This window comes from Erithacus rubecula, assembly GCF_903797595.1.
Source record: "Erithacus rubecula genome assembly, chromosome: 2".
NCBI classification, from domain to species: Eukaryota; Metazoa; Chordata; class Aves; order Passeriformes; family Muscicapidae; genus Erithacus; species Erithacus rubecula.
The window spans coordinates 43,380,262-43,407,177 of NC_136685.1; the positions used below are offsets into that span (position 1 = coordinate 43,380,262).

The window sequence follows — 26,916 nt, forward strand, 5'->3', positions numbered from 1 at the left end:
ACTTCTCAAAGATAGCTACATTTCAAATGCCAGGAAAACAAAGGTTAGTGTCTTGATAAGACTATCTACCCTACCCCCAAACTGAAATGTTTTAGGATTCTAAGGAAGGAGAATGCTAGCACACGTTTCTTGCAAAGAAATAAAGATATAACATGGTTCTTTTCCTATTACTTTTTCTCTCCCCCACCTTAAATTCAGTTTCTTTGAAAAGTTTGAACATGTTTAGCCACTTCTGAATTAAACGAAAAGTGAAATTAAATGGCAATAAAATGAAATTGCAAACATCACTGTAGGTCGCCTTTTCAAAGTCTCACAAAAAATTACATCTCTTAGATAATTTCCACCATACTCCATCTATGGATAATTTTTCTTCACACGATTACATCATGCTATAGAAGTATTCTAAAGTGCAATGATATATAAAAGTTACCAGAAAGTATTTCAACTTCAGCGAAATATAATTCTATAAATCCAACCTATCAGCTTTTCACATAAGTCAAAACTGTTGTGAAGTTCCATGAGCATTATTTACATTTTTCAGAGAGCCAAACTGAAATGGGGCTATAACTCATCAAAGATCACACAGCAAATCACAGAGTGACAAGGCCAGGAATAGAACTCACCTCCCAGGCCATTCCTAGAACTGCTAAGCCCATTTCAATATTGCTGAAGCAGGAGAAAGTACATTTTGGGGAGAAATGCCAGAGGAAGATTTCTTAGTAAGGAGTCAGAGAAAACACTCATGTGCCAAGTTCTTGAGAGATCAAAGTCTCAATTATATTTCTGTCCCCTCCTTGCAATAAGACAACTCGTTGAAAGTGTCTTTCAACAGCAGGACACATGAATGTGAATGTGACACCAAGTTGGCAAAGGCTTGAGAAGTTAAGATTTGATCTTAAAGGCAAACTACAGTATCTTTTGATTAGCAGAATTTAAAGCTGACAAGTTTATAGTTTCAATGTAAAACTTTGCAAATACAATGGCCAAACAACAAAATAACTACAATCCCAGTGCTAATCTCTTAGGAAGAAATCAAAATTATTTGAGAACTGTCTGTACAGCTTCTATTATTTCCCAAGTTTCATTTTAAAGATGATTTTAAAATGTAAATTAGTTTGAAGTTATTGGAAACATTTTGCAGCTTTAAGGAGAATTTCAGGAAAGAAATTGTAATTTTCTGTATTCAGACAGACCTAAAGTAGACATTTTGAATATTATTCCGACGATAACACAATACACAGTTAAGTCATGCTACCAAGGCGTTTTCTTTTGGTTCACCAGTAAGGACTTGAAAAATTGTGCAAAAAGCCTCTGCACAACCAGAATGAAAAAAACCAAGTCAAGCTAACGAAACAAAACTCCAAACAAAGCAGAAAGATTCTACTTCACTTACCTGCTCTTAGCAGTATCTGAGATTTATGCAGATAATCCTGAATTGTCACACTCTGTCAAGGAGCTGCAGCACTAAATTGTGACCTCCTCGCTGACAGTTTTTCTTTCATTTGGGATTTCAAACAGCTGAACCTCATTTGCTTTATTTCCTCACCTCCCCACCCCCCTGTCCTGCCTCAGCAGTACCTTCTTCTGTTATGCTACTGTGCGTCAGCAGGATGCGTCCCTGCAGCCCCGCGCGCTGCATGATGCAACAGCGTGCAATCTAAAGGGCTGCTATTGATACAGTCCCAGCAAGGTATGTGCCTTATGGGCACACAAAGTTGGGCAGATCCTGTCTGTACAGTCAATACAGAAATCAATATCTTTATGTAGTAAGCACCAGTGGAAATGAACTGACCTTTAAAAAGAAATTTTTGATTTAATGATGCAACATGAAAGTTGGCATCATGTGACACTAGGAAAACAGTGAGGTGATGGCAAAGTAGGAAGCGAGAACAATGAGATGATGATGACAGAACAGGGAAGGGAAAAGCTGAAAGGAGTTCAGTTTAAGATACACTAACTAAGGTAGCCATCAAGTCAGACATGAATATGATCTATGTCCAGACAGCTGAGACAGAAAATGGAATCTGAAATTCAGAGACCAAAGCTGGTCTACCTCAAAGAAAATTAATAAGGAAAATATAGATGAGTTTGACAGTGCAGAGTAAGTGTAAAAAAAGCTGCAACAATACCCTGCATATTTAATTAACATGAACATTGAGAATTTGCACAAAAACTCTAGAATCAAAATATCTTTATTAGCCTGGGACTAAAGACATTTATTGATTGGATTTCACCATTCATGTTGCTTTCATTTTTAAATTCTGCCAATCTAATATTTGCAAGTTCTGCTCTTTCCTTACAATCCCTGGCTGTAGAGTTTAGTGAAGTGACTGGCTGCTAACTGCCAAGTATTCCTGTGCCTTAGCAGGATATAGGCACTTCATTCCATTAACATGATTTTATTTGGCAGTTGGCACAGAACAGGCATTAGGGTTATGATTCAGTACTTGGCTGTCTCAAAAATCTAATGCTGAATGAACTTTTATCTCTCTACCATTTGGTAATCAGACTATTAGATGGTTAAAACAGGAAAAAAAAGGTTTCTGTAACTTTTTTTCTGCAGAAATCTTCCTGTTTCACAGGGCACTTTTCAAGAACAAGAACACTAAACAACCAGCCACAGGTGCATAAATTCCAAAGCAATATTTATTGTATTACTATTGGCTATGCTTTCCCCTAATACATCTCTCTATGCCTCATATAAACACTCACACAAAGCTCTTACTGAAAAATACTGCTTTGCTTTGAAAAGATTCTTAAGGGTTTATGTTCTCACAACCTCATGGATCACAGATTTTTTTCTTTCTTTACAACAGTAAAGGGGAGATAACACTGAACAAGCATCAGAAAAGTCTTCCTAACTTCACAAGCTACTGTGTTGCTCTCCCTCACCAACCTGTACTTTTCTTTCCCACTCCAGAAACAGTAACTAGACTTCACCTCTTGTTTCAGCCTCCTCTCCAGAGAAGCAAGCGAGCAGCAGGCACTACAACTCCGGCTCAGCTCTGAGCCCTGCTGCACAAGGCTCTGCCTGGCTCCAAACTCACTTGAAGCAGTGAGCCCAGAAGCCTCTGTCCTCCAAGAGGCTGGTATCTTGAGCCAGAGGTGCAACCTGCTAGAGTGTCATCTGCTGAAAACCACATCTCAAATTCTTCTACCCCAAGAAGGATGAAATCACTAGAAGAAATGGTACTATTTGAGCTTGAACTATGTCTTCATTCCATGAAAGCCTAATGCCAGAGTTCTACACTTGTTTTCCTCTTCAGCTCATAGAGTGGTTCCTCTAAAAGGTAAAAAGTAAAACAGCACATGGACAATGTAAACTGTAGGAGCCCAGTGTTATTCCTGAACTCTGGTCCAGGTACAGATCTAAGTACACTCACTGACGCCTCTATAAATCACCCTTTCCAAACCAGATGAGTCTAGTAATGCATAAGGGGTCCACAAGAAGGAAGTCACTGTGGGATAGATTAAATTAATAAATGTCCACCATTTAGGCTGGGGAAACACCCAGATTTCCAGCAGGGAGAAATCAAGCAGACCCTTACACAAGCACAGCTTTACCAGCTTCCATTTTGCACAGTGCTACTTTCCCTGGTTCCACACCCAAAGCATAATGATCTAGAACAAAAGGGCTGACTCCCAATTCCCACCTTTTCAAGGACATTGATAATTTAATGTTAAAAGGAAACCTATGGGGTTTTGTTTTCCTTTGGTTTTGTTGCTTGTTTCTCTCTTTGATATTTTGAAGATTACAAGTTCACAGAAGAGGGAAGGAATCGTCAAAAAGGAAGTCTGTTAACCTGACAATGGGCCAGCCTCTGGTTTTATGTTAGCTATTCCAGAAACAACAACGAACCAAAAAAAAAAAAAAAAAAAAAACAACAAAAAAAACTATTTAAAGTTCCATATTTATAACTCTAGGCTTCTGATGTTCATAAAAGCTTTTACAACTGAGAGGTCACTAAACAGTCACCCCAGGTATCACATAACCAATTCACATCACTTGGGGAAGGTAGGGAGAAAACTATTACCCCAGTCTTGTGGGAAAATGGGGAAGAACTGGCTATCATCAGCCACCCTCTTTAATCTACTGCCAATAGATTAAACCAATAATTGTTTACAGCACCACTTGATGTTTGGCATTTGCTACATTTCCTTCCTTTCCAAAATCCTTTAAGAAGAAGTTTTGAAGATGCTGGAATATATGTTTTAACATGCAGGCATCCTTAAACACAGAAGGAAAAATAAACTTTAATAAGAGCTGTTATCATAGTAAGTTCACACAACTGCAAACAATCAATTTACCACCATCTTGTGAGTTGAATCTTGTCACTTCAGCCACAGCAATTGACAGCATGCTCCCCATCTGATACGTGTCACACAGCAATCCGACACAGCCAGTCAATTTTTTATAGGTGAGCTCTCCAAAGTTAATGGTAATTTAGTTCACATGCAATCATGGGGAGTTACCCTAAAATCAAAAGGCCTGAGTGTGAAGGAAGTGTTAGTGAATACTCTGTGAGCTCAGTCACAGAGAAACACTCAGGTGCTCCTCAAGTTGCAGATTTTCATGGTACTGTTCATGAAACCTCTGGCATTTCACAATGCCCATGGCCATTCACTATGAGCAAGATTCAACTGCACATGTATCTGTGTTTGCAAAAAAGTCTATTAGAGTTGAAGCACAGTGTTACTAAAGAGTCATGTATTTCATCTCCCATTGGTTGATATAATTAGGAGATGGGGAAATAAAAAGGCCTCTGCATATTTAATATATGCTATTATGTCATCTAGTTGCATGTTTGCTTGAGGCTTACTTCATTTGGCCTGAATATAAACTTGGAAGAACTTCAGGTTCTTTTAATGCTAATGATCTAGTTCCTGCACAGTACAGTCAATTGAAAAAGCTTGACATGGGAAAACTTAAATAGTAACAAGAATACACAGTTCTCTTCAAGAAGAATTTCAGCTTCACCCTCTATTAAACTCAACCCAGTTGACAATACTTACTGACACTGTTTTGCTCTTCCTCCAGACAGTCCTACTGGTTCTGTAACCCTGTTTCAGCCACTTTGCTGCAGTAGTGCAGGTTACTCACATCTCAGTGCACTTGGATTTTGAAGGCAAGTTGCAAATCCACTCAAGACCAAATGTTTCCTTTCTAGGGGTCAAACTGTTCTATAAAGTCTTATACAAAAACCCATCGATATTTTAAAGAATTGTTCTTCTTTTCCCTTAATGGAAACTTTTAGATGCAAACATTTTTCTCTGAAACTAAAGATAAATAGAAAACTCATAAAAAATACCAACAGACACCTAGTTTTGGTTCAAACCTCCACCAAGAGCTTCTAGCACCAGTCAGCTATAAAAGAAGAACAAACCTACAGTGCCCTCAAGTGTGAGGGGATAAAATTCTGGAGATTAAGAAGAAGTCTGGAGATCTAGGAAGGGAGAAAAAAGTTCTCAAGCCTTCAGGAAGGACCCTCACTGAAGAGAATGATGTTTACCAGCATGTGGGGATAATTGCCCTTATGCATTAGGACAGACTGTGTACTATAAACAAATGAAAAAATATCTCCACTTTCAACTGCCTTTTCAGATGCTTGTGAGCTGGAAGTTTCATGTGCATTCTTACCACAGGAACACAATACAGGCAGCTTAGCTATCTAGTGCAGAAGCCTCTAAATAGTAATTCAGGGAAGTACCACCTTAGTGGAAGGTCAAATTTACAAATACAACAAACACTGTGCAGACAAGTCCAACCATGTTGAAGACAACATTTCTTCAAAGTGTCTGAATCTCTTAGCAAAGATCACACTTCACTCTACTACCCAGGAACACAAAAGTTTTCTAGTTATACAGAAATTGAGGAGGCTAATGCATCTTAACTAGCATTCATAAACCTGTAGGTCAAGTTGGAAGTCACCTAAGTTAACCAACAGGAAGCATCAAAGACAGGAGTGCCTTATCAGTCTCATCTCTCACTGTGCTAGAGCTTTTTGCCCACCACAAAAAGGCAACTGCATCTATTCACAACCTCAAACTGAGAGACTGGTGCTCTCACCTCAGCAGTGAGATCACTTAAACAAAACAGAGGCCAAGTCCAAGTCATTAATGAGCCCAAGGTGATTTCACCTCCTCTCTAAATAAAGATGCATAATGATGGCAACACAGCCAGCACTTCCAACTGCATTAGTCCTGCTTTACACACAATTCTTAAGTTGTTCACAGGCCTGGAAATGAGAGCAAAAGCTAGTTCAATTCTCTCATCTTGGGAGCCCAGGCATGTAAAGGGCATGACTTTGAACCACCTCAGGGAGAAGAGGTGCTGAACTCAGAGTCCTCACTCTTTGGGAATGCTCTAAACCACTGAGCTATTACTCAGGAGTGGGAGGGGTAGCTCTGGTTTGTTTTGTGCAAAGCCCATCTGATAGGTCTTCAGTAAACATGCTCCAAGAACACCATGTTCTGCAAGCCCTGAGAGGAGATAGAAGGAAACATTTAACCTCTGGATCTACAGTGAGCCTACTTGAGCACAGGTGTGGAACTACTGCCCACTTCCAGACCTGGAACACCCTTAAGCATGGCTGAACATCTGATGAGGTTCTGCCTAGATGCTCACTGACTTCAGCTACAGTTAGAAGGATCCTGAGTTTTGAAGCTCTGAGTTGGGTCATAAACACAAACTTTCTGAACTCAGCTCTTGTCCTTAGACTGCACAATTGTCTTTCAGTGACTTAGTTAAAACCAGAACCTTTGTCTTGACAAATAATTTTAACATAAGACAGAGGAACCCTTATGTTGGTGGGTGTAAGTGCAGAAATCTGAATCTGAAGGTATCTTATTACATTAAAAACAACAACAACAAAAAAACCAAACAAAAAAAAAACCTGGAAAAAAAAAATATAAAAAGGGACATCTTGTCAATGAAACCACTGCATAGTAAACTCTGCCACAATCACTATCTAAATGTATCCCAAGTGGCTGAACCATTGCCTAGAATGAGTCTGTAAGAAACAGTAAGTAACAAGGCACAAGAAACAAGAGAGCACTGCACCTGAAAGTACCTCCAGGATACAAGGTAACTCTCTCAGTTGCATACTTATAGTAAGGCAGTTGAAACAATTTCAAGAGTGTTAGCATCTAAGAGGCCACAAACTCCAGCCCCCTTGTAAAATACCACCTCTGTTCTCATGCACTAGACACAGGTAGTAAATCTCTGGAGACTCAAGCAGTCTCTTGGGTCATTGCTACAGCCAGGGTTGAATTAAGTAGAGGACCTTTGCCACTGGATGAGGCCTTTCTACACAACAGGATAAAAGCTAAAATGCAACCAGGAAGTTTCACCATGCAGGGTCCCTTTGAGCACACATCAGCAACTCCTGTGCACTACAGTCACACAGCAAATAATATAGCTTCTTCCAGCAAGTGAGGACTGCCAAAGAATTCTATTTTCCACTATCTCTTTATAATAATGGACAATTAACAGTATTTAAATACATTTTAGCTTTGACAATGCAGTAGTTTTACTCTGCTTGGAATAAAGAAGAAGAAAAAAAAACTACCACACAACACATTATTTTACTTAAGATAATACAGTTCAGCAGAAAAAATATATTTTATTCCAGTGATAGCTTAAGCATGTTTATTGGTTAATTTTGTTTAACAGGAACTAAAAAGTCCTAAAACATTAAATGCCAGCTCCCTCTTCCCAAGTAGAATCTACTCTTCTGTTGAATCTATTCTTAGGAAACTGGTTATGTGACATGTGCTAGTTTAAAATTCCTCACTGATAAGCTCAAAATCAAAGTTAGGAGTTATTCATCAAAGTTTTCTAATAATTTCATTTCCTTTAAAGTCCTTCATATAGATCCCCTTCAGAAAAAGAAGATAGACTGATTATGGCTATTCCTTTCATTTAGTACCTATACTAGTATTTTCTGGTTAGATCAGGGAAAGTCTATGCCATGGCCAGCAATAGAAGACACCATCACACATACTCAGGACTGATTTTCTTCACAAACCCCAGCAATTTTACCCCAACTCTTTCAATTATTAAAATATTATTGTAGTTGGGTAGGGGATTTTTTTCTGTTGCTGCTTTGGGTATTTTTTTAATACATGGGAATGTATGCATCCTGTGTTCAGAAGAGGTGACTTCTTGCTGTTAGTGCCTTCTTTCCTTCTTTCAGTTTTGTTTTTGTAAAAGACATATTGATGCCAAGGCTTTACTAATATGTTATGTTATAGAAGTTTCAGTTGGAGATAAATGCCTTACAAAACTGAAATAGTAACAATCATGAATTAAATTAGAAATAGGCATGAAACTTGAATATAGTAGTGAGTATTCATAATTAATATATACAGTGCTGATTCACCTACTATCACAAACTTCTTATTCATAAATACTTTTCTTCTCCCTTTCCTCTTTCCTATACTGTGTAAATCATCACTGCTTTAAGTCAGTCACAATTACATTATTTCTAAACAAAACTAGCAAGATATCATCACCAACAAAAAAAACCCTCTAAAAATATGCCCCATCTCAAAATGATTTCATGTTACTATCCTGCAAACAGAAATAGCATGAGACAAAGGTTTCATTTTTCAATAATTTTCGAGTAATATATCTCAATTCATATTGATGTTACTTCAAACAAATCAAAAACTGGCAACAAAACATAAGACATGAAGTCTCCCCCAAGTGTTCCTTCAAATTCATTGCATCTTCCTGGAGCAGGTGCAGCAGCTTAAGTTCATTCTATGTGGAATTCTGTGAAGCATGTACAAGAGAGGAATGTCTATTTACTGCTGTGGTAACTGGCACACCTGGTAGCCCTCACTGAGCCCATTTAGTCCTGAAAATACTGCAACTGCATTCATGAGACATTACATTTAACATCTCAGGCCCTGCTGAAAGATACACCACCACAAAAAAAGAGACACTGTGCTTCCAGGCTCCTTATGGCCAACCCAAAATTTGCTTCCTGCATCTCTCTACTCATAGTGTAACTTCTCAGGTTAAGAGACAAGTGTGAGTGTCAGCTTGGCACACTGATCACACTTATGGCCACTGAAACACCAGGAAACCTGTAAGAGGAGAGATGATTGCTCATAACAAATGGAAGCACTAAAAAACAGAATCCTGCAGCACCATTTCAAGATGCTTCTGGACAGATCAACCAGCACAGGGTTGATCCTGCAAGCACATGTATGCTTCACTATAGCACACTGAAAGGAGTAGCCATTCTGGAAATTTAGGGCTGCTCTCAGGAATAATCAGCAGTTGTGATTTTTTTCAGGACAGTCTGTGGTACACAACACTTTGAATGAAGTAGCTGCTGGTTTATTTTTAATCTATAAGTTTTTAGATCATCTGATGGTATTAATGTAAGTACTGTCAGTAAAGCAGTTCCCTCCCAAAATACTACTGCTAATACAATAAATACTTCAGTTCAAAATAAAAATTTTCAGGAAATAAAATCAAGGAAAAAACCCCTAGATCCTACCACAACAATCTAATTAAAGATATGTGTTTAATATCATAATAAGTTTCATCAGAATAAAGACTAAATGCTTTCCTCTTGTAGTACAAAAAAAACATGTCCTATTTCTGTAGCACAACACACTCTTTCCTCCTCTTTAAAAAAAGATCCCACAAGCTGAAATTTAAAAAAGCCACACAAACATGTATTTCACTCTCCTTTTCTGAAGTCAACATATTAAGAAGTGTTCTAAAAAGAAAGAGAAGATAAACAACATTATGATTGGAAAAATTATTTTAGCATATTTCAGTCTTCACCACAATTCTTGTTCAATTGTTGTCACCTCATTAATGTAACTGGATTACCACTACTCACTTAGGTTAAATTCTTCAATCAACTTACAAGGCCTTCAAAGCTTCCTCACTACTTTGGCTTTAATATAAGGCATTTTTGGACTGAGGTAAATAAATTTCACAGCACCTGGACAAAATGTGGTTTTTTCCTAATTTGATGAAGTTTTAAGACCTCAGACACTTCTTTCTCAATGTAACATCTTGTCAATAAAAATGACCTTTAGGGCCAAGTTAAGTTTTGAGATGAGGCAGAGCAAGTTTCAAACTCCAGTTTCAGTACAGATCCTATTCATGCTCGAATGAGATACTCATACACCCAAGGCAACTGCTCTAAGATTTTTACAACTTTAATTGAAAATGTGAAACTCCTAATGCCTGAGAAGATCTGCCTTGTCTGTTCAACTGCCTCCACAAGTCACTTACCTGAGAGAGGCAAACCAAGAGGCTGGAATGTGAGACCTTCGTGCTCATAGTTTTTGGCTACTCCAAGTGTATTTTTCTTCCTCTTCTTCATAGGATGTTCAGTCATTAATGAGGAAGCCTTTCACTGCAGGCACTTTGTGAAAAGCAGCAAATTTTCACAAAAAGGGGTTTTTTTTGGAGACACCAATCAACTTTGTTACAACCAAAGAAACACTGACATTCCAGCAAATTCTAAATTTCACTCAAGAAGACACACCAAAGAACTAGTTCCAATATTGTGGTGGGTTGATGCTGGCTGCATGCCAAGTGTTCACTAAAGATGCTCTTCTTCAGCTAGATAGGGAGACAGAATGCAACCAAAAAAAGCTCATAGGCCAAGGTAAGGACAGGGAGAGATCACTCACTCACCAGTTACCATCACAGGCAAAACATTCTCGATTTTGGGAAATTAAATTATTAATAATCACAGGCAAAACATTCTCGATTTTGGGAAATTAAATTATTAATAAATCAGAGTAAAATAACGAGAAATAAACCCCCATTTTCAAGCATCTTATCCCCTCCAACCCCACCTTCTTCCTGGGCTTAACTTCCCTCACAATTTTTTCTACTTCCTCTTCCCCAGCAATGCAGGGAACAGGGAATGGGGTTGTGGTCAGATACATTGTCTCTGCTGCTCCTTCCTCCTCTGCTCCAGGGGTCCCTCCCCACGGGAGGCAGCTCTCCACGAACTTCTCCAAAGTGCATCCTTCCTCAGGGCTGCAGTTCATGAACTGCTCCAGCTTGGGTCCCTTGCAGTGGGGTGGAGCCATTCAGGAACAGACTGCTCCAGCATGGGTTCTCCTCAGGGTCACAAATCCTGCCAGCAAACCCCCTACAGCTCCATTCTCCACAGGGCCACAGGTCCTGCCAGGAGCCTGCTCCAGCACAGGATCCCAGACTTCCTCAGGCATGCACATGTTCTGGTGTGGGATCCTCCACAGGCTGTAGGTGGAGATCTGCTCCACCACAACCTCCACTGGGACATCACACCTCACCATGGTCTGGACCATGGGCTGCAATGCAATCTCAGCTCTGGTGCCTAAAACACCACTGCCCCCTCCCTCACTGCCCTTGTCTGCTGTTTCTCTCACATATCCCTCCCTTCTCCCACTGCAGTTGCTATTGCCCTGGGCTTTTTCCTCTTTCTTGAAGACATTCTCCCAGAGGTACCAACACAGCCACTGATGGGCTCGGCCTTGGCCAGTGACAGGCCCATCCTGGAGCCAACTGGACACAGGGAAAATTTTCAGCAGCTTCTCACAGAAGTCACCCCTGTAGCTGCTGCAAAACCAAAATCTTGCCATGCAAACCCAATACAAATACAGAGCCAAAGGGGTAAAAAACCAAAATCCATTCCTTATTAAATAATCTGCCCCACACATTTCCTGGACTTCATTTCCACTACAAGAGAGAAATAAAAAAACAACTCTGTAAGATCCTTCTAGAAATTTAGAATTTGCATCAATAATGAGCATTCCCTTTATGATGCCCTCCTGTAGATGTTGCTGGATTTCCAAATCAGACTCTGAAGATTCATGACCCATCTAATCAGAATCTACTGTTGCACCAGATAAAGGAATCAAGTCTCAAATGAGGCTATTAAATTATATTATCCCTGGCTTCTATTACATACAGAAAGAGAAGATATTTAACATGATACTATTCCTAGGAAAATCACTTCATTCTATTTCAAATTTAATTATGCTTGGCTTAAGAATTTAGAGTTAGTTTTTTGTTGGATTGCCTCTTATATTGTATACTCATAATAGAAACTTACAGCACATGCTCTTTCCAGTTTGAATTCCACTTACATTTCTTAGCAATTTTAGACAACAAAGGAGCTCAATGCTTTTTACAAGTCCTGACTAGTTGGATCGTCCACTCTTAAATGTTCAAGCAGTACTGTAGCAGGATACTGTACCCTGGAATGTGGTCAAGCAACCTGGACAATGTCCTATTTGCAAAGCTATCAGCAGTGGGCTGAGATCAGGCCAGGTGCTGGTTTTGGTGTTGAACTATGCTAAACCAGTCTGGCTAACTAATTCTGAATCAGTATCCTGATAGTGAGGCAAAGATTTGGCAGAGAAGCTGCTAGGCTAACATGGGACTGGCAGTTGGCCACTTTATACTATGAAAGTCCAGTCCACTTTCATAAGGCTAGATTTCTCTAGCATATTCCCTCTTGACACTCCTCAAGGTTAAGAGATGGTCTGCCCATGAGCATTGATAAGGTGAGTTACATCCACATCTACTCAATTATTCCTTTTGTGAGCTTTAATATTATTGCATTGCAACAGCACACTGTACTATCCTACACATACACTGCTAGCAGTTTTAGCTTTTATAGTGTGCAGGGAAGAATTTTGGGGCTAAGATTGCATCCAGCCACACCTGGACACCTCTCTGAGAAGGAATTCAGAAAGCAAGGGGTTCCTTTCAGCACCTCATGGCTCAGCAGCAGGACTTGTCACACCACCCTCAACAAGTACATAGAGCAAATATTTTTAAGATTAGTATTCATTTTTCTGCTGAATTTTGAAAGCACATGAATATAGACTTGCATGTTTGTTTCTTTTACAGAATCAAGAAGGTGTCTCCTTACAGCTGTCTAAAACAGCTACATATGAAAAGAAAAATCTCACTCCAGACCTTCACACAGGACAGAACCAGACAGGTTATATTAGCAAAGGATAATCTGGATAAGTTTGTACTCAAGCCATAGACTTTCACCACAACTGCAAGCTTTAGCCCTCCCACACCAATGTCCCTGACACAAATTCTGAGATTATCTCTTGAAGGCATTTTATTCCTCAAAGGGCACTTTTATTCATGAAGTCATCAGCAAAAAGGGAATTTGAGTCTCAGTGAGTGCGTTTCTAGAGAAACTCTCAGTTTCCCAACACAATCAAGAAGAGCTTTAGAAGATAGTATTAAAATCTGATTTTATTCTCTGTAAAATGATTTAGTTTCTTTGACCTCTGGACATCTTACCAATTATTTTTTAGCAACTGTTTTGGTTTTTTTTTGAGGGAACAGACAGCAAGTCACTTAGCTTCCATGAGACATTTCCAGCAGAACTTTGCAATCACCTTGGCATGTTTCTATGCACATGCATGAAAATTTACTGCTACTGGAAATTACTTTTGAGCCATGTGGCTACCCTACCCCAGAGATCTGATACCCAAGAACTGTAGCTCTCTCCCAAAACATGCAGCTGTGTGACAAACTGCACTGCAGACCATGGGCTCTGTGAGGAGGAACATGGGTGGAAGCCACATATATGGCAAGTACCAGTACAAAATCTTACCAGTATCTTGCCAGTTCAAAAGTAATTTTTGCATCATGAAGTACCCATATTTTCCACTGTCCTTAGGAGTAATGACCTGCACACTGAATTCAGAGTGTGCAAGTTTCCCCAGTCTTCTAGCACTACACACATACAGAAAACTCTAAAAAGTATAAAGAAGGCAAAACAGTTTATGCTTCAATCTCAAGTATTCACTAAGGTATAAGCTACAGAGTTAACTACCCACAGAATCTAAAACTAAGATTTTTATATTGTGCATTACAAATGGTATCTTCTGCACTAAAAAACAGCTTTCAATCCTGTGAAACCTTACTCAAAACCTTGAATCCTTTAACAGAAAGGCTTGACACCAAATAATGAAGGAAAAAGAAGCAACATCTGACATTCCCAAATTACACATACTCTTCTGACAGATTATAGACAATATCAGCCAAGCAGCTCTGCCATGAAAAGCAGAACACTAAAAGCCAAGATACCAATATGCCTTCTAAAAGCCAGACAAAAACACTTCCAATTTCGTTTATTTTTCCGCCTCATGGAATGGAACAGTAGCAATACAAATGTCAGAACTGAGCTTTTCTTACAGAACACTATGTATACATCTGTTTCTAGGTAAATATAAGCAACCATTACAAACATAACACTTTAAAAAAAATACAATCTAGGCCAAATGCTAAGGTTTCCAAAGCCTTTTCTGTGACACAAGTAGGAAGGACAGAATGGACACAAAGGAAGTTACAGCAAATATCAAAAGCAATTTTATCCTGGTAAGGACTTATCTCATAACATGATGTGCTTCAGAAAATGCTTTGTGCACAGCAGTTGCCAAATATTTAGTACTGTTAAAGGGACATAAGCTTGCACTCAGCATCAAATTGAAATTCACAGAAATAAAAAGTTTTTCTTAAACTTTTTTCTTTCTTCAGTCTTTCTTCTACAAGGATATCAGTGTGAAACTAGTTTAGAAGTAAAATTTAAATAACTGGAAAATCCAAACAAACAGTTTAATCTGAGTGGAATGTGCTGCTGGCAAACAGGCTGCATTTAAAGCTAAAAGTTTTGTTGCACCAGAACACCAACAACAGGCTCAGCAACAAGCTGCAATGGAAAAAAAAAATCTTTCAGAAAAGAGGTTTTCCTCCTCCCAAAAACAAACACCATCCCCCCTCCCCCCCAAAAAAGAAAACAAAAGAAAAAAAACAACCAAAAAGGCACACAGGAAAGGCTTTTGAGCTTTAAATAAGTTTGCATTTTCAAGTTTGTTCCTCTTTTGAATAAATGTCATATTATTCCATGTTTACTTCCTAGGAGCTAAGGAATCCTTGAGAAAAATATTTGTCTCAGAAGAAAACTGCTTAAAACCAATTCAATAGCAAGCAAGAATATCCTAGGGAAAGAAATTTGGTGAAGAGATGGTTACACCTTGAGTCTCAAAGCTAAGGCCCACAAAGCCAGTCAGCTATTTAAGCAGACAAAGGACTTGCCTGGAAAGACGTGCAACCAACACAATTTTATTACTAACTCCAGAAGGCATAGAATAGTGAAAAAAAGTTACAATTCCTAACTAATTTACAGGGAAAAAAAAAAAAAACAACAAACCAAACACACATTTTCAGAAGCAGTTTGCAGTGCTTTTCTACAGTACAGTCCTGAAATGAAAGTAAGTTCTTGCAGTTGCACAGAAGTGACACATTATCATATTACATAAGTAGCATCACCTCTATTTTTAAAATACCAGCACAATATATTTTTGGGTAATATTCTTGCACTAGAACACAGCACTGGGTGATACATTTAACCCAAAATTATATGAAACAACAATCTTGGTTTCTACATAAAGCTGAAGTAAGGGAAATTGTAAATTGTTTACTAGGTTTAAATAGAACTAAACCAGTTCACCTTCCCAAACCAACTTTTGGCAGAAATTTAACCTAAGCCTTCCAGAGGGAAAAAAAAAAAAAAAAAAAAAAAAAAAAAAAAAAAAGGTCAAAGTCACTGCAAACATCAGGAAGGCAATAAACAAGCAACAATGTCACCACTGAACCTTTTGGATTTAATTCATTTATGTAGATTCAAGTGAAGATTCCCATGTTTCCCTTGATTTCTGGAGAAAGACCTAAGCTTTTCCCACTCTCCAAAACCTATTAAACTGTAAACAATTTACTGGAATAGAAAACCATACTGACAGCAAACCATATTTTTGGAAATTTAAACACTCAGTATCCACAGGAAAATATAATCAAGCTTTCAAAACTACTTTTTGTGGCCCACAATGGTATATTCAGTACTTTTCCACTATGTTTATTTTAAAAGGAGAAACCCTAACCTGAAGAAAAAGTCAAGAGTAACATGACAAAACAGCAAGTATTTCTTCAGTGCTTACTTTGCACTTGTCACAGTAAGACAATGTAATTTTCTTTAAACTAATATACTGTGGTCAGGCTAACAGAAGATACATTATTTTACATAACCTAGATGTCTACACTTTTTTTTTTAACTTAATATTGTATGCTAATTTACAAAGCATTCAAAAATCTTACTTTTCCCTTTGCTTGAACATCTCCTCAAGATACATAAAATTTCCCTATTTGTGAGCAAAAAGCATCTAAATGTATGCCAAGAGCTCAAAATGAAGGCAGTTATTTACATAATAAACAGGACAAACAAATTATATGATTTAAAAATATAAATAAATTGGCTATTTGGAAATTTAAAACAGAACTTCTAGGAAAACCAATGCAGAGATGGGAAGGATCATGCTACTCATACACTATTAGTGTCAGGGCAAGAAAAACAATTTCAGATAGAGACCTAAGTGGACACTAGAATATGAGTGTAGACTGGAAAGGATCATATCCAGTTATGAGTTGAAATGAACAGTCAAGTTCTAAAATTACCTCTAGAAAGAAACAGAATCAAAAGAAAGTTTAAAAAAATCTAAAAAATAGCTCATGTGACTTAGTGACTGCTAGATCAGGAGAACAGATGCTGCTATTTACAAAAGGCATTCAAGCTGAAGCATTTCTGGTTTCTACAGATCTCTAGGTATTAGCTCCTATTAAAAAACCAAAAAAGATAGGAAACAAATCTTTTTTAACTAAGCCACCAATGTATATCCTGTAATTGCTTACCTCATTACTAAACAGCAAGAGATAAGGAAACATTTGTGTTTCATTTCTTCAGTTTTAAAGCACTTAAAAAAAAAAAAAAGCTGTCAAAAAATACATATCAACCAAGATATTATCAAATGTGTTTTATGCTTCACTTCTTTTGAAAATTAAAATTCCAGTTATGATGTCCTGAAAATCAATTCAGCAGATTCACATAAACTCATAAGTTTACAGATTGAGTCATTTTGAGCAATAATGAGGAAAAGCTGACTAAGCAAAGCTCATTTCCATACACAAGAAGTGGAATACCCTTAGCATGGAAAATTATAGAAAGGCTCTGAACACAGAAACAGCATTAGAAGTGCCCCAGATGCCCTACTTTGCATCACTTTGAGAACCTCCACTGTTTTCAAGCAACTCCTTATTCCTACCAAAGACATTCCTAAGGTCAGGCAATTCTGCAGCTGACAAGCTCAGTAAGAGAAAATTTCTCTTCATCTCTTTCAACAGACTGAAGCATTAAGAAAGGAGGCAAGTAGGCTGAAGGAGGGAAGAGTCAGATAAGGCCATTTGCGTTTCATTGAGTCCTTAAGTCTTTAAAAAATATGTTCACACCCCTGCTCAGAGTATTTCCTGACATGTCAAGATTAATTCTACTCCATTAACATTTCCAGCCAGCCTCACCCCACATGTGTGATACAGACACATCATCAGAACACATTTACAATTAATACTGCAGAAGCAAACACTGTAAGTAAGACTAAACATTTTAAAGTATCATGTCATTACTTCAGTATTCTCTCCCAATATGAGAAGAGCACGAGTATCAAAAACCATCAAAAAAGCCCATTACAGACAGATGTTTTCTAAACTAGTGATCTGGCAAAGCAACACGTGGATTTTGAAGGGAGCAACCTACAATGATTAATTAAATCCATTCCATCCAATGGCCAGAGGAGACAGAACATGCTTTTTCTATGAAGTGAACTCACAAAAAAGGATGCTTTAATTCATTGCATATAAAAGCACTATGGGAAACTGGAACTGATTCGGTTATGGGTATTGTGCAGAGGGACTAGTCAGCTTCCAGATGGATCAGATTCACCACCACCAGTGAGGATACCATATTTAAATTCTTAAGCTTGAATAGACTACAAACTGAGACATCTTTCCATGGTGGCTGACCAACAGAGAAACATCCCTATCATGCAGCAGGACACAGTCAAATTATCTTGGACAAAAATCCTAAACCTAACAGATCTGCCTAGCTAGACATCTCAAAGTTCACTAAAGAAAACTACCAGTGTTTTACAAGATGGCTAAAAAAGACTTCACACAAAGTTATAAATTCATTTATCAAAGATTACCCCCAAGGAGATTAAAGATTTGGAAAGTCAGCCAGTCTTTTATAACATCACTCATCAAGATAAACCAATTGGGAGCAATGAGTGTAATTTCCATCCTCATTACTCTTAACAAGCATGCACCACAGAGCTCAGACGTGGAGCACTCACAAGGCAAAGAATGAATTCTCTTGTGAGTTCACATTGCTAGAAAAATTATAGAAGTGAAACAGAAAAGTAACTCCTATTTTATCCTTTATGGATGCACACAGGGGAATTACTACCTCCTCTCTTGGCAGAGGCTTTATTTGTCCTACCACAGTGGCAGAGGACACAATGTCTGCTTTGGCTATGACTAGAAGCCTTCCCATCCCTTCTGGATGTTCTGGATTTAATTTAAACCATACAAGTGTTTTGTCAGGATTTGGAAAGGAAGGATATTCCCTTCCATGTACTCTGCCAAGCAAGCCTAGATCCCAATCAGTCCCTCAAGGTTTTACAACAAGAAAAAAATATTTGGCTGCTGACACGACCCCTCTCTTCTGTGCCACAACAGCTCTTGGCAAACTGTGGAATTCTGATACATTTATCCACTAAAGCAGCAGGCCTGAGAAAACCAAGTAGAAATCAAAACCACTCCCTCAAGCCCACCTGATGCTTTTATGTATGAAACAGGTTTCAGACCACAGGTTTGGACAGTATTTGTCTGGTAAATACAGTCTTGAAGATCAAAAGGAAAGGACTTAGATGGTTATTGAAGTCCCTCCAAGCAGTTACCAATACAAAACAGAAAAAGAGGCTGGAAAGAAAAATCATCCAGCTAGCAATGCTCTGCCTTTCCCAGGGAGAGATCGAATAAGTACCTTGCTCCTGCCTGATGTTTAAGAACAGTTTAGATCTAGTGATGAACATGACTGGATAGTCTATCCTAATATTTAAATTTTCCCCAAATGTCCAACCCAAGTCTTTCTGGAATTTAGATCCATTGTTCATTCATTCTAACTCATGCTTTCTTTGCTTTTGCAGCAGGCTTTTCATCCCTTTTCATCCCCATTTCTTTGGGAACATATTATCTTAAGCCTCCTTTTAGCCAACCACACCATCACTAAGTACTTCAAACTTTCTTCACAAAAAACTCCAAAGGACTAGAAGAGGTGAAGCTCACATTAAATAACAAATTATGTTAAAATTACATTAAATTATAGTAAAATTTAAATTATATGGCAGCTCTCCAGTATTGCTACTCTCCCCCCAGCTTGTAATATATTCAAAGCAGCAAAAAATTAGTTAATCAAGACTTTGCTGGACAGGACTTTGAAGAGCCAGTACCAAGTACTCGTTACCTGACCTCGCTTGCCTTCCAGGGATGGTTTTCCAGCTAATTTTACCCACTAAAGTGTAGTTTATAGATCACAATTCCCTAGCTTGTTAATAAGGATACCACGTGAACATTGAGGACTCCAGTATATCAACCTATTAATATAATAGAATCTCTCTGCAGCACAAGGCCTGTTACTCTATCAAATGCTGGATTTAAAATAATTTATTCTGGCTAAGTCTGCTTTGCCTGTTGCCCAACTTCTTCTCCTAGGCACTACAAATCTGTTCCAACACTGGTCCAGTATTATTTCTTTGAGCTACAGTTAAAATCCATCAGCTTCCTCTTCATCTCACCCCCTTTAGCCCATACTGAAGAGGTATGCACCAAGTAATGTGAGACTGCTACTTTCCTCTACTATCTTGAAATTGCAATCCACTACATGAGATTGCTTCAGCTAGTTGCTTTTCTAAGCACCTTGGAATTAATTTCATCAGGCCCTACCAGATTGAAAATCTGTTGCTTATCCAAGCAACCTACAGATTTTCTTCCCACCCTCCAGCCTAGGAAGGTACTATTTATGCTTTTGTCATGGCTATTGACTATACAGGCCAGATTAACTGTTTCAGAAAACATTTCAATCACCTCAGCATTATCTGTTAATCCACTAATCTGTGGATCTTTTACTTCTTACTTTCTTCCAATATTCATTTTAGATATGCCTCCTTATGTTTTTGACCATCCTAGCTTTATTCATACACCTTTGTGGACTTTCTACACATTTCTTTTGTTTACATCAATGAAAAGAGCAACAGAGAGCAGAGTCCTTTTTTTATTATTAATTCTCCCCTTTAATGCAAGTGTTTGGTATAATTAGACTACTTCTCAAAGAGGCTGAGATTGTTTCTTGTTTATATTTGCCCCCAGTCAAGCTCTGTGTGCCAAATTCTATGCTTTTTGACACTTAAGGGTTTTATTCTGCTGTTGTCCTCTTTTATCCTATGCAGACTAGCATCGTGTTGCACCTGCAGAACCTGCCCTCCATCTGTGTATTCTCTTTGTTTATGAAGAGAAGGAATTTACATACCCGTAGAGAGCAGTATGTTCTGATGAGTTTTCTCCACTGAATGGTTACAAGAGATTTTAATTACCAAATCTCATCCTTTCAGTGATTCTTCTCCAGCTATGGACAGACTCCTTGTATTTATATTCCACTCATACAGATCTGATTGATCCAGCTGAGGCTGGCAGAAGACGTTTAATGAGCACGTGTTTAGACATTCCACTGCTGTTCTTTCCCAATATATTTGTGTTGGTGTGTGGACACCCAGTGCACTGGGAGGAATGACGCACTATTCTGCAAGGTCATAGGCACCATGCTATAAATATGTCCAAAATACCCCATGAGCAAGAGCCTATGATATATATTGGGGATTTTGCCTCAAAAACTATTCATCAAACACTTTCAAATGCAAACACTGAAACTCTTTTCACTTGGTTAAAGCATCGCAATTTAAACACCTTCACAATATTTTTTAAATTATCTATTGAGGTGAAAGTGGCTTTAGGAGCTTGCTTTTATTAATAAGAGCAAAAATTAGAAAAAAGGGGACTAGTTTGCTGGCACTGTCTTTATAATAATGCTTATAAAAACAATTTATCTATTCTAAATGGGAAATCAGATATACTCTCTCAGGTAAAAAATGTATGTTGCTATATATAAATATATATATAGCCTACGGTGAGAAAACTCATTATCCTGAACATAAGCCAAATCAAGGGGAATTTATGTTAAGCAATAATTAACTCTACAGATTCTGATGCAAGCAATATTATTTATTAATAACAGCATTATTAATGTTATTACTAACAATGAAGAAAGCTGCACACTTAGCAGTCCACCATATATCAGAGGAATTTTTATCTGGGTGGGGGAAAAACCCCAAAACATAACAAAAGCAGGCTTAAAAGGATTCCATGCTGACAGAGGCTGCTGCCAAGCCTGCAGCTTACACCAGCCACAGAATGCATTCTACCAACCTCCAGACACAAAGCTGCAAAATCACCAGGAGCACCAGCTACTCATGCTAAATATTTGCTGACTGCCCCAACAGGCCAGAGGGCACCAACTCAAGGAAAGAAATAGCAATGAGACCACATGGAAAATTCTAATCTTTGATTTCCTCACTGATTTACGCTGGAAGCAAATCTGAAAGATGAATAAAGCACATTTTGCAGGTTTCCATATTGAGGCAGTGGGGGTAGGGAGGAATAAAAAGAAATATATGAGTCCAGGCTCAGACTTCTAATCTGGGATGGACCATTCTACAGGAGAGAGAATGAGGGGAGACCCAGTTCACAGGAGAACTTCTGGACACAAAGTTGCCTCTCCTGCCCTGGGCTCTATACAATTTAGTAACTTGAGACAGCACAATTGTACATATTGCTGTGGACTTGTTTCAGATCCCAAAACAGGGAGATAAGGTAATACAAGTTCTGGCTCTGTTCTTAATGGATTTCACATTTTTATGTTACTCAGCTATTTACCTTTGGAAGCAGTGCTGAAAGCTGCAAGTTCTATAGGGTGATAATATTTAATTTAATAGTTTGCTTTATCTGCCATCTTCACTGCAGAGATCTGAACAATATTATTCTTGGTCGTTATTCAACAGAAAATAATTTCATGCCTGACAATAGTCCTCAGCATCCAAAACAGAGTACTTGCACTGGATTATTTCTCCAACAAATGTGGATCCAAAGATTACAATGAAAATTTTCATTTATGAGCACAGACACAAGAACTAAAATTTGCCACTCTAAATTCATAAAATACAGAATAATTCTCTCTTAGATCTATACTCCAAAAAGGGGAAAAACTTTAAAAGCAGCTTATAAAAAAATTCTTAAAATAATGTTATATTTTGTTTTATTTTGCTTAACTTGCTGGTAAACTTTTACTGCTCCTTGTGTATATACAACTGGTTTCACAGTTATTAAACTTTTCACACCTATGTTTATTAATCAAGCCAGCAATGACCACAGTATTTGAATTTGCATTTGCTGTATAAAGATACACATTTTCTGCCAGAACTTCTTGGCCTAGCTAAAAAAAAAAAAAAAAAAAAAAAAAAAAAAAAAAGCTGGTAACAAAGTTTCTAAACACACAATAGTTCAACAGGCCACTAACTTCAAATACATAAAACTTAAAAGGGAGTCACCCAGTCCTGTATTCTGACCTCCTCCCACAATTTAGGTGAGAGATCACCATCTGTTTGGCCTTTGAATAGACTCTGATATCTTGAACCTGACAAAAACAAGTCTTCCCTTAGCAGTCTGTTGCAGTAACTCATCATTCTCACTGGTAACAGACTCACTTTTCACATGAACCTTTAACAGGGAAGATGCCAGATTAAGTTTACAACTCAATATTCAAGTTTGGGATGGTTGTTTTTTTCACTGGCCTCGGTTTTTAAGGAAAAGCTGTCAAGTTTTTTCATTAGACCATGTGAAACCATCAGCTTTGAGAATAACTCCACACACAGCCTAAACAGGGTAAAATAAGTTATGCTTATTTATTACACTTATTTTTCTCTACTGAGAAGTTAAACAAAATAAACAGAGAGTCTTTCAGCTCCCATAATCCAAACCCAGAATGTGTTTCTATATATGATAATACATAATTTTATGTTATTCATATTTATGTATATCATACATAAATTATTATATCTGTAATACTTTCATATATTATTATTATTATGCTTCCCTGTTAAAGTTCAGGGAGAAAAAGCACAGTATTGACAATCAGGCAGCTATCTCCAAGCACAGCTCTATGTATTCATTTGTGATTAAAAGAAATACCCGAATTTCCTTTTCCTACTCTACAGCTAAAAGTAGTATTTTTAGCAGTGCTGATGGACCCGTTGATACAAGAATTCCAAGACCTGAGCAAAAACCTGAGGTGAGCAAGAGAATCACAATGCAAGTAACTATAATTAGACTGTAAGAGTGGAAGAGTACAAACTAACATTTATTTTTGTTAGCATTAGGTCAGTAAATGTAATCCTCTACTGGCTGGGCAGCCTATGAGCTATGGAAAAAAAAAATAGTTTGGATGCTATCGATGCCAGTGGAGAAACTATTTACTAATAAACAACAAGAAGGGCATTTTGACAGGCTCTGCCTTACCAACAAGCTCATAAAGCTTTTACAAGCTCCAAAACTTCCCATTTGTATTTTCAATTGGCAACACTAATATTAATACCGAAATCCTTCCTGCTTTTCTCTTAAAGCTAACTGGGTAATACCACAGCACTGGTCATACAGACTGAAACTAGAGTGTTAAAATTGTCATTTTAGTGCTTCCTTGGGGATGCCCCAACTTTCTAGCCATTCATTGCCAAATCCTCTCTGCTGGATTTCACTGAAAGACTCCATGCTTTTTCACAGAATAGTTAGGGTTGGAAGGGACCTCTGGAGATCATCCAGTTCAGTCTTACTGCCAAGGCAGGGTCACCTAGAGCAAGTGACACAGAAATGCATCCAGGTGTTTTTTGAGTATTTCCAGTGGGATATTCTCCCCCACCCCCCCGCCTTTTAATAACGCTTTTCCAAGTGTTTCTTCGGAGAGAGAGCCGTAGAGTTGGAGAGCACTTAGCAGGTATTAATTGCAGGAATAAACCTGACAGGGTGGATCAGACGCGCACGCCGTGGCACACACAAACCCGAGGGTACCTGCGAGGGCCGGAGAGCCCCCGGCCCGGTCCCAAGCCGAAGGGGGCGGTCTGCGCGCTCACCTGCACCCCGCTGAGGATCGCCTCGCTCTTCTCCCTCACGTCGGGGAAGGGGCACCGCTTGGACAGCATGAGCAGGCGGGCCAGCGCCTCGCCCAGCCCGTCGCGGGCGGCGGGCACCGGCAGCCCGTCGGCGGCCGCCCCGGCGGCGATGCTCTCTGCGCGGCGGAGCGCGGCTTGCCCGATGGTGTCCAGGGCGGCGGCGCGGGCGGCGGCGTCCCGGCTGCACAGCCCGTCCCAGCGCACCTCGCCCTCCCGCTCCTCCATGGGGCCGTCCGGCCGCCGCTCCCCCGCCGCAGCCGCCGCCTCCTCCTCAGCAGCAGCCCCGGCGCGGCCGCCCCATGGCGGGCTCCCGGCAGCCGCCAGCCCGCCCACACAGACGACGGCGAGCGCAGAGCCCGCTGCCCGCGCCGCATGGGGGGCAGCACGGGCCGGTGCCCCCGACAGCCGCCGCCGCCCTCTCGCGCCGGGGCTGCCAAGCGAGCGGCGCCGCTGCTGCTTCGCCTTCCCCGGCAGGGAGAGGGGCGGCCACCACCCCGTGGCGCCGGCGACTCCTCCTCCTTGCCCCGGGCATGGAGGGAAGGGGCGGCCCCGGCCCTGCCTCTCCCGGGGCGGCCCTCAGCCCTCCCCGCCGGGGCCGCCACCGACCCCCGACAGTCCCCGCACTCGGGGTTGGGGGGAAATAGCCCCGCCCAGCACAGGGAGCCGGCATGACCGACAGGCCGGTTAGCCAATCGTCTCTCAGCGCTCGCAGCAGAGGACCAATCGCAGCCGGGAGAGGCGGTTTCAGGAGGGCCGGCCGGGATATGTAGTCCGGTCAAAGGGCGGCCCCGTGGCTCTCGGTGAGGGAGACTACGTGTCCCGGCAGGCAGCGCGGTGCACGGCGAGGATCCTGCCGGGGAGTGGAAAGGAAAAGGGACAGCTTTCGCTGAGGGTGCGCGCACGGCATTCCCGTCATCCTGTGTGATATGGTTTTGGGGCGATTTTGTGATCTATCGCAGCGGGTTATAGAGCGCCGATGGCTGGCGGCAGCCGGGGGTGATGCAGTCCCCGTAGCGGGTTTGCCTCGCACCTTTGCACCGTCAAGCATTTAAGCACGCTCGTGTTTCCAGCGACGGGGAGGGCGTGTCAGAGGCGGAGCCTGGGCTGAATCCTAAACTAGCGCGTCAGCGGGAAGGGAAAAACCGTCGGTGCTAGCGAAACACAGCCCGGTCATCACTTGGGATAAAGGAGGGATGGGAGGGGGAATCCCAGGAATATTCACATTGAGCAACAGTTTCGCGGTGTTTTTATCCAAATTAATCCCAGAAGATTTTAATCCCTCTTGTGCAGGGGCTGAGGAACCTGGAGAAGAGAAGGCTCGGGGGGAATCTTACCCGTGTATATATCCGGACATTTATAAGAGCCTGGAGGGAGGGTGCAGTAGGGATAGAGCCAGGGTGTTCTGGATGTCGGAGGCAAGGGACTCAAACTGAAGCACAGGGGGTTGGTTCCCTCTGGACATCAGGAAGCCCATCTCTGACTGTGAGGGTGACCTAGCGCTGGCACAGGTTGCCCAGGAAGGTTTTCCACTTGCTGTCCTTGGGGATATTCAGAAGCTCCTGGACACGGGACAGCCTGGGTAGTTGTCTCTAGGTGGCCCTGCTTGACTGGGACCAGATGGTCTCCAGAGGTCCCTGCCAAGCTCAGCTGTTCTGTGATTAAATGTTATCTGCCACTAAAGGGGCTGGCATTGCTGCTTCCCTTGCTTTTCCTGCAAAAAAACAAATGGTGCTGTTTATGATGAATTTTAATTTTCAGCCAAGTCAGTTTCTCGATCCAGTTCACCTCTTGGCAGAGAAGAAAACAAGGGCAGAACTGTTTGCAGCTGTCACATTGAAGCAATCATGAAACTAAAATTTTGAGTGTACAGAAAGGCAAAAGAATACTTGGCAGTAAATTAGAAACAGGGTATTGGGACAATATAGAGTCTTGCATAATTATTTTTAGCTTCTCATATGCACACTTCCCACTCTAAAATTCAGATGTCAAAACTGAAGGTAAAATGCAGAACAAGCTATTTATGCCACAGGACACAGAAACCACTTCTGAGTCCAGGAAGACAGCCTGGGCTGGCTCACCAACACCATCCATTGACAGCTCTTATTTGTAAAGAATCTGATTTCTTCATCTGACACCCCTTTGTTTTCTGGAACTTTAAGACTTGCACTTACCTGTACCTCTGAAGGAAGACCGGTTTCTTTTTTCCCATAGAATCCTTTCTGCAAGGAGGCTGCATTGCCATTGTTCGGCAGGGTGGACAGGCCTGGACTGCTTCACGCAGCTGCTTCCTCCAGGCCTTTGGCACCCTCATGAACAATGTATCTGCTGAAATCAGCACTACCTGTAATAAATATGAGTCTTGACTTCTCTAAGCACTCGAGGCCTCCACCCACCATAGCTGATGGGTTCAAAGAAAATAGTTCTGCCAGTGCCTTTTATGTCATTGGAGGGTTTTTTTTTTTGTTTGTTTTGTTTTTACATTAGCTACCACTTTCAGCTTCCCATCCCATTCTGTTTTCACTCATTATGGTCTCCCATTTTCCTGTGAATGGGCATGTCACACCTGTTTGCTTTATTTCTGTCTAAATTTTGATTTTCAGAAGTTGGCTAGATCTTATTTTTCCCATCATGAGTTGTTGGGTGTCTCTGACAATGGCTACATACATCCAAGATCAGTAGACTGAACTAGAATCAGAGCTG

At 40.2% G+C, this 26,916-nt stretch overlaps 1 protein-coding gene across 3 annotated transcripts in view; it reads right to left on the minus strand.

The window, feature by feature from the left end:
- The window catches only part of SESN1 (sestrin 1), a 75,138-nt gene extending 50,279 nt beyond the window's left edge, over positions 1-24,859 (minus strand). The window contains exon 1 of one of the 3 annotated variants that reach the window (XM_079298730.1): positions 24,178-24,859. In XM_079298730.1, the coding sequence (XP_079154856.1) occupies positions 24,178-24,441 (264 nt within the window). In that variant the 5' untranslated portion in view covers positions 24,442-24,859. Of the gene's footprint in view, positions 1-1,393; positions 1,560-24,177 lie in introns of those variants that run through there. The other 2 variants (XM_079298736.1, XM_079298734.1) reach the window with 2 other exon arrangements.
- Positions 24,860-26,916: the final 2,057 nt, after the last annotated feature.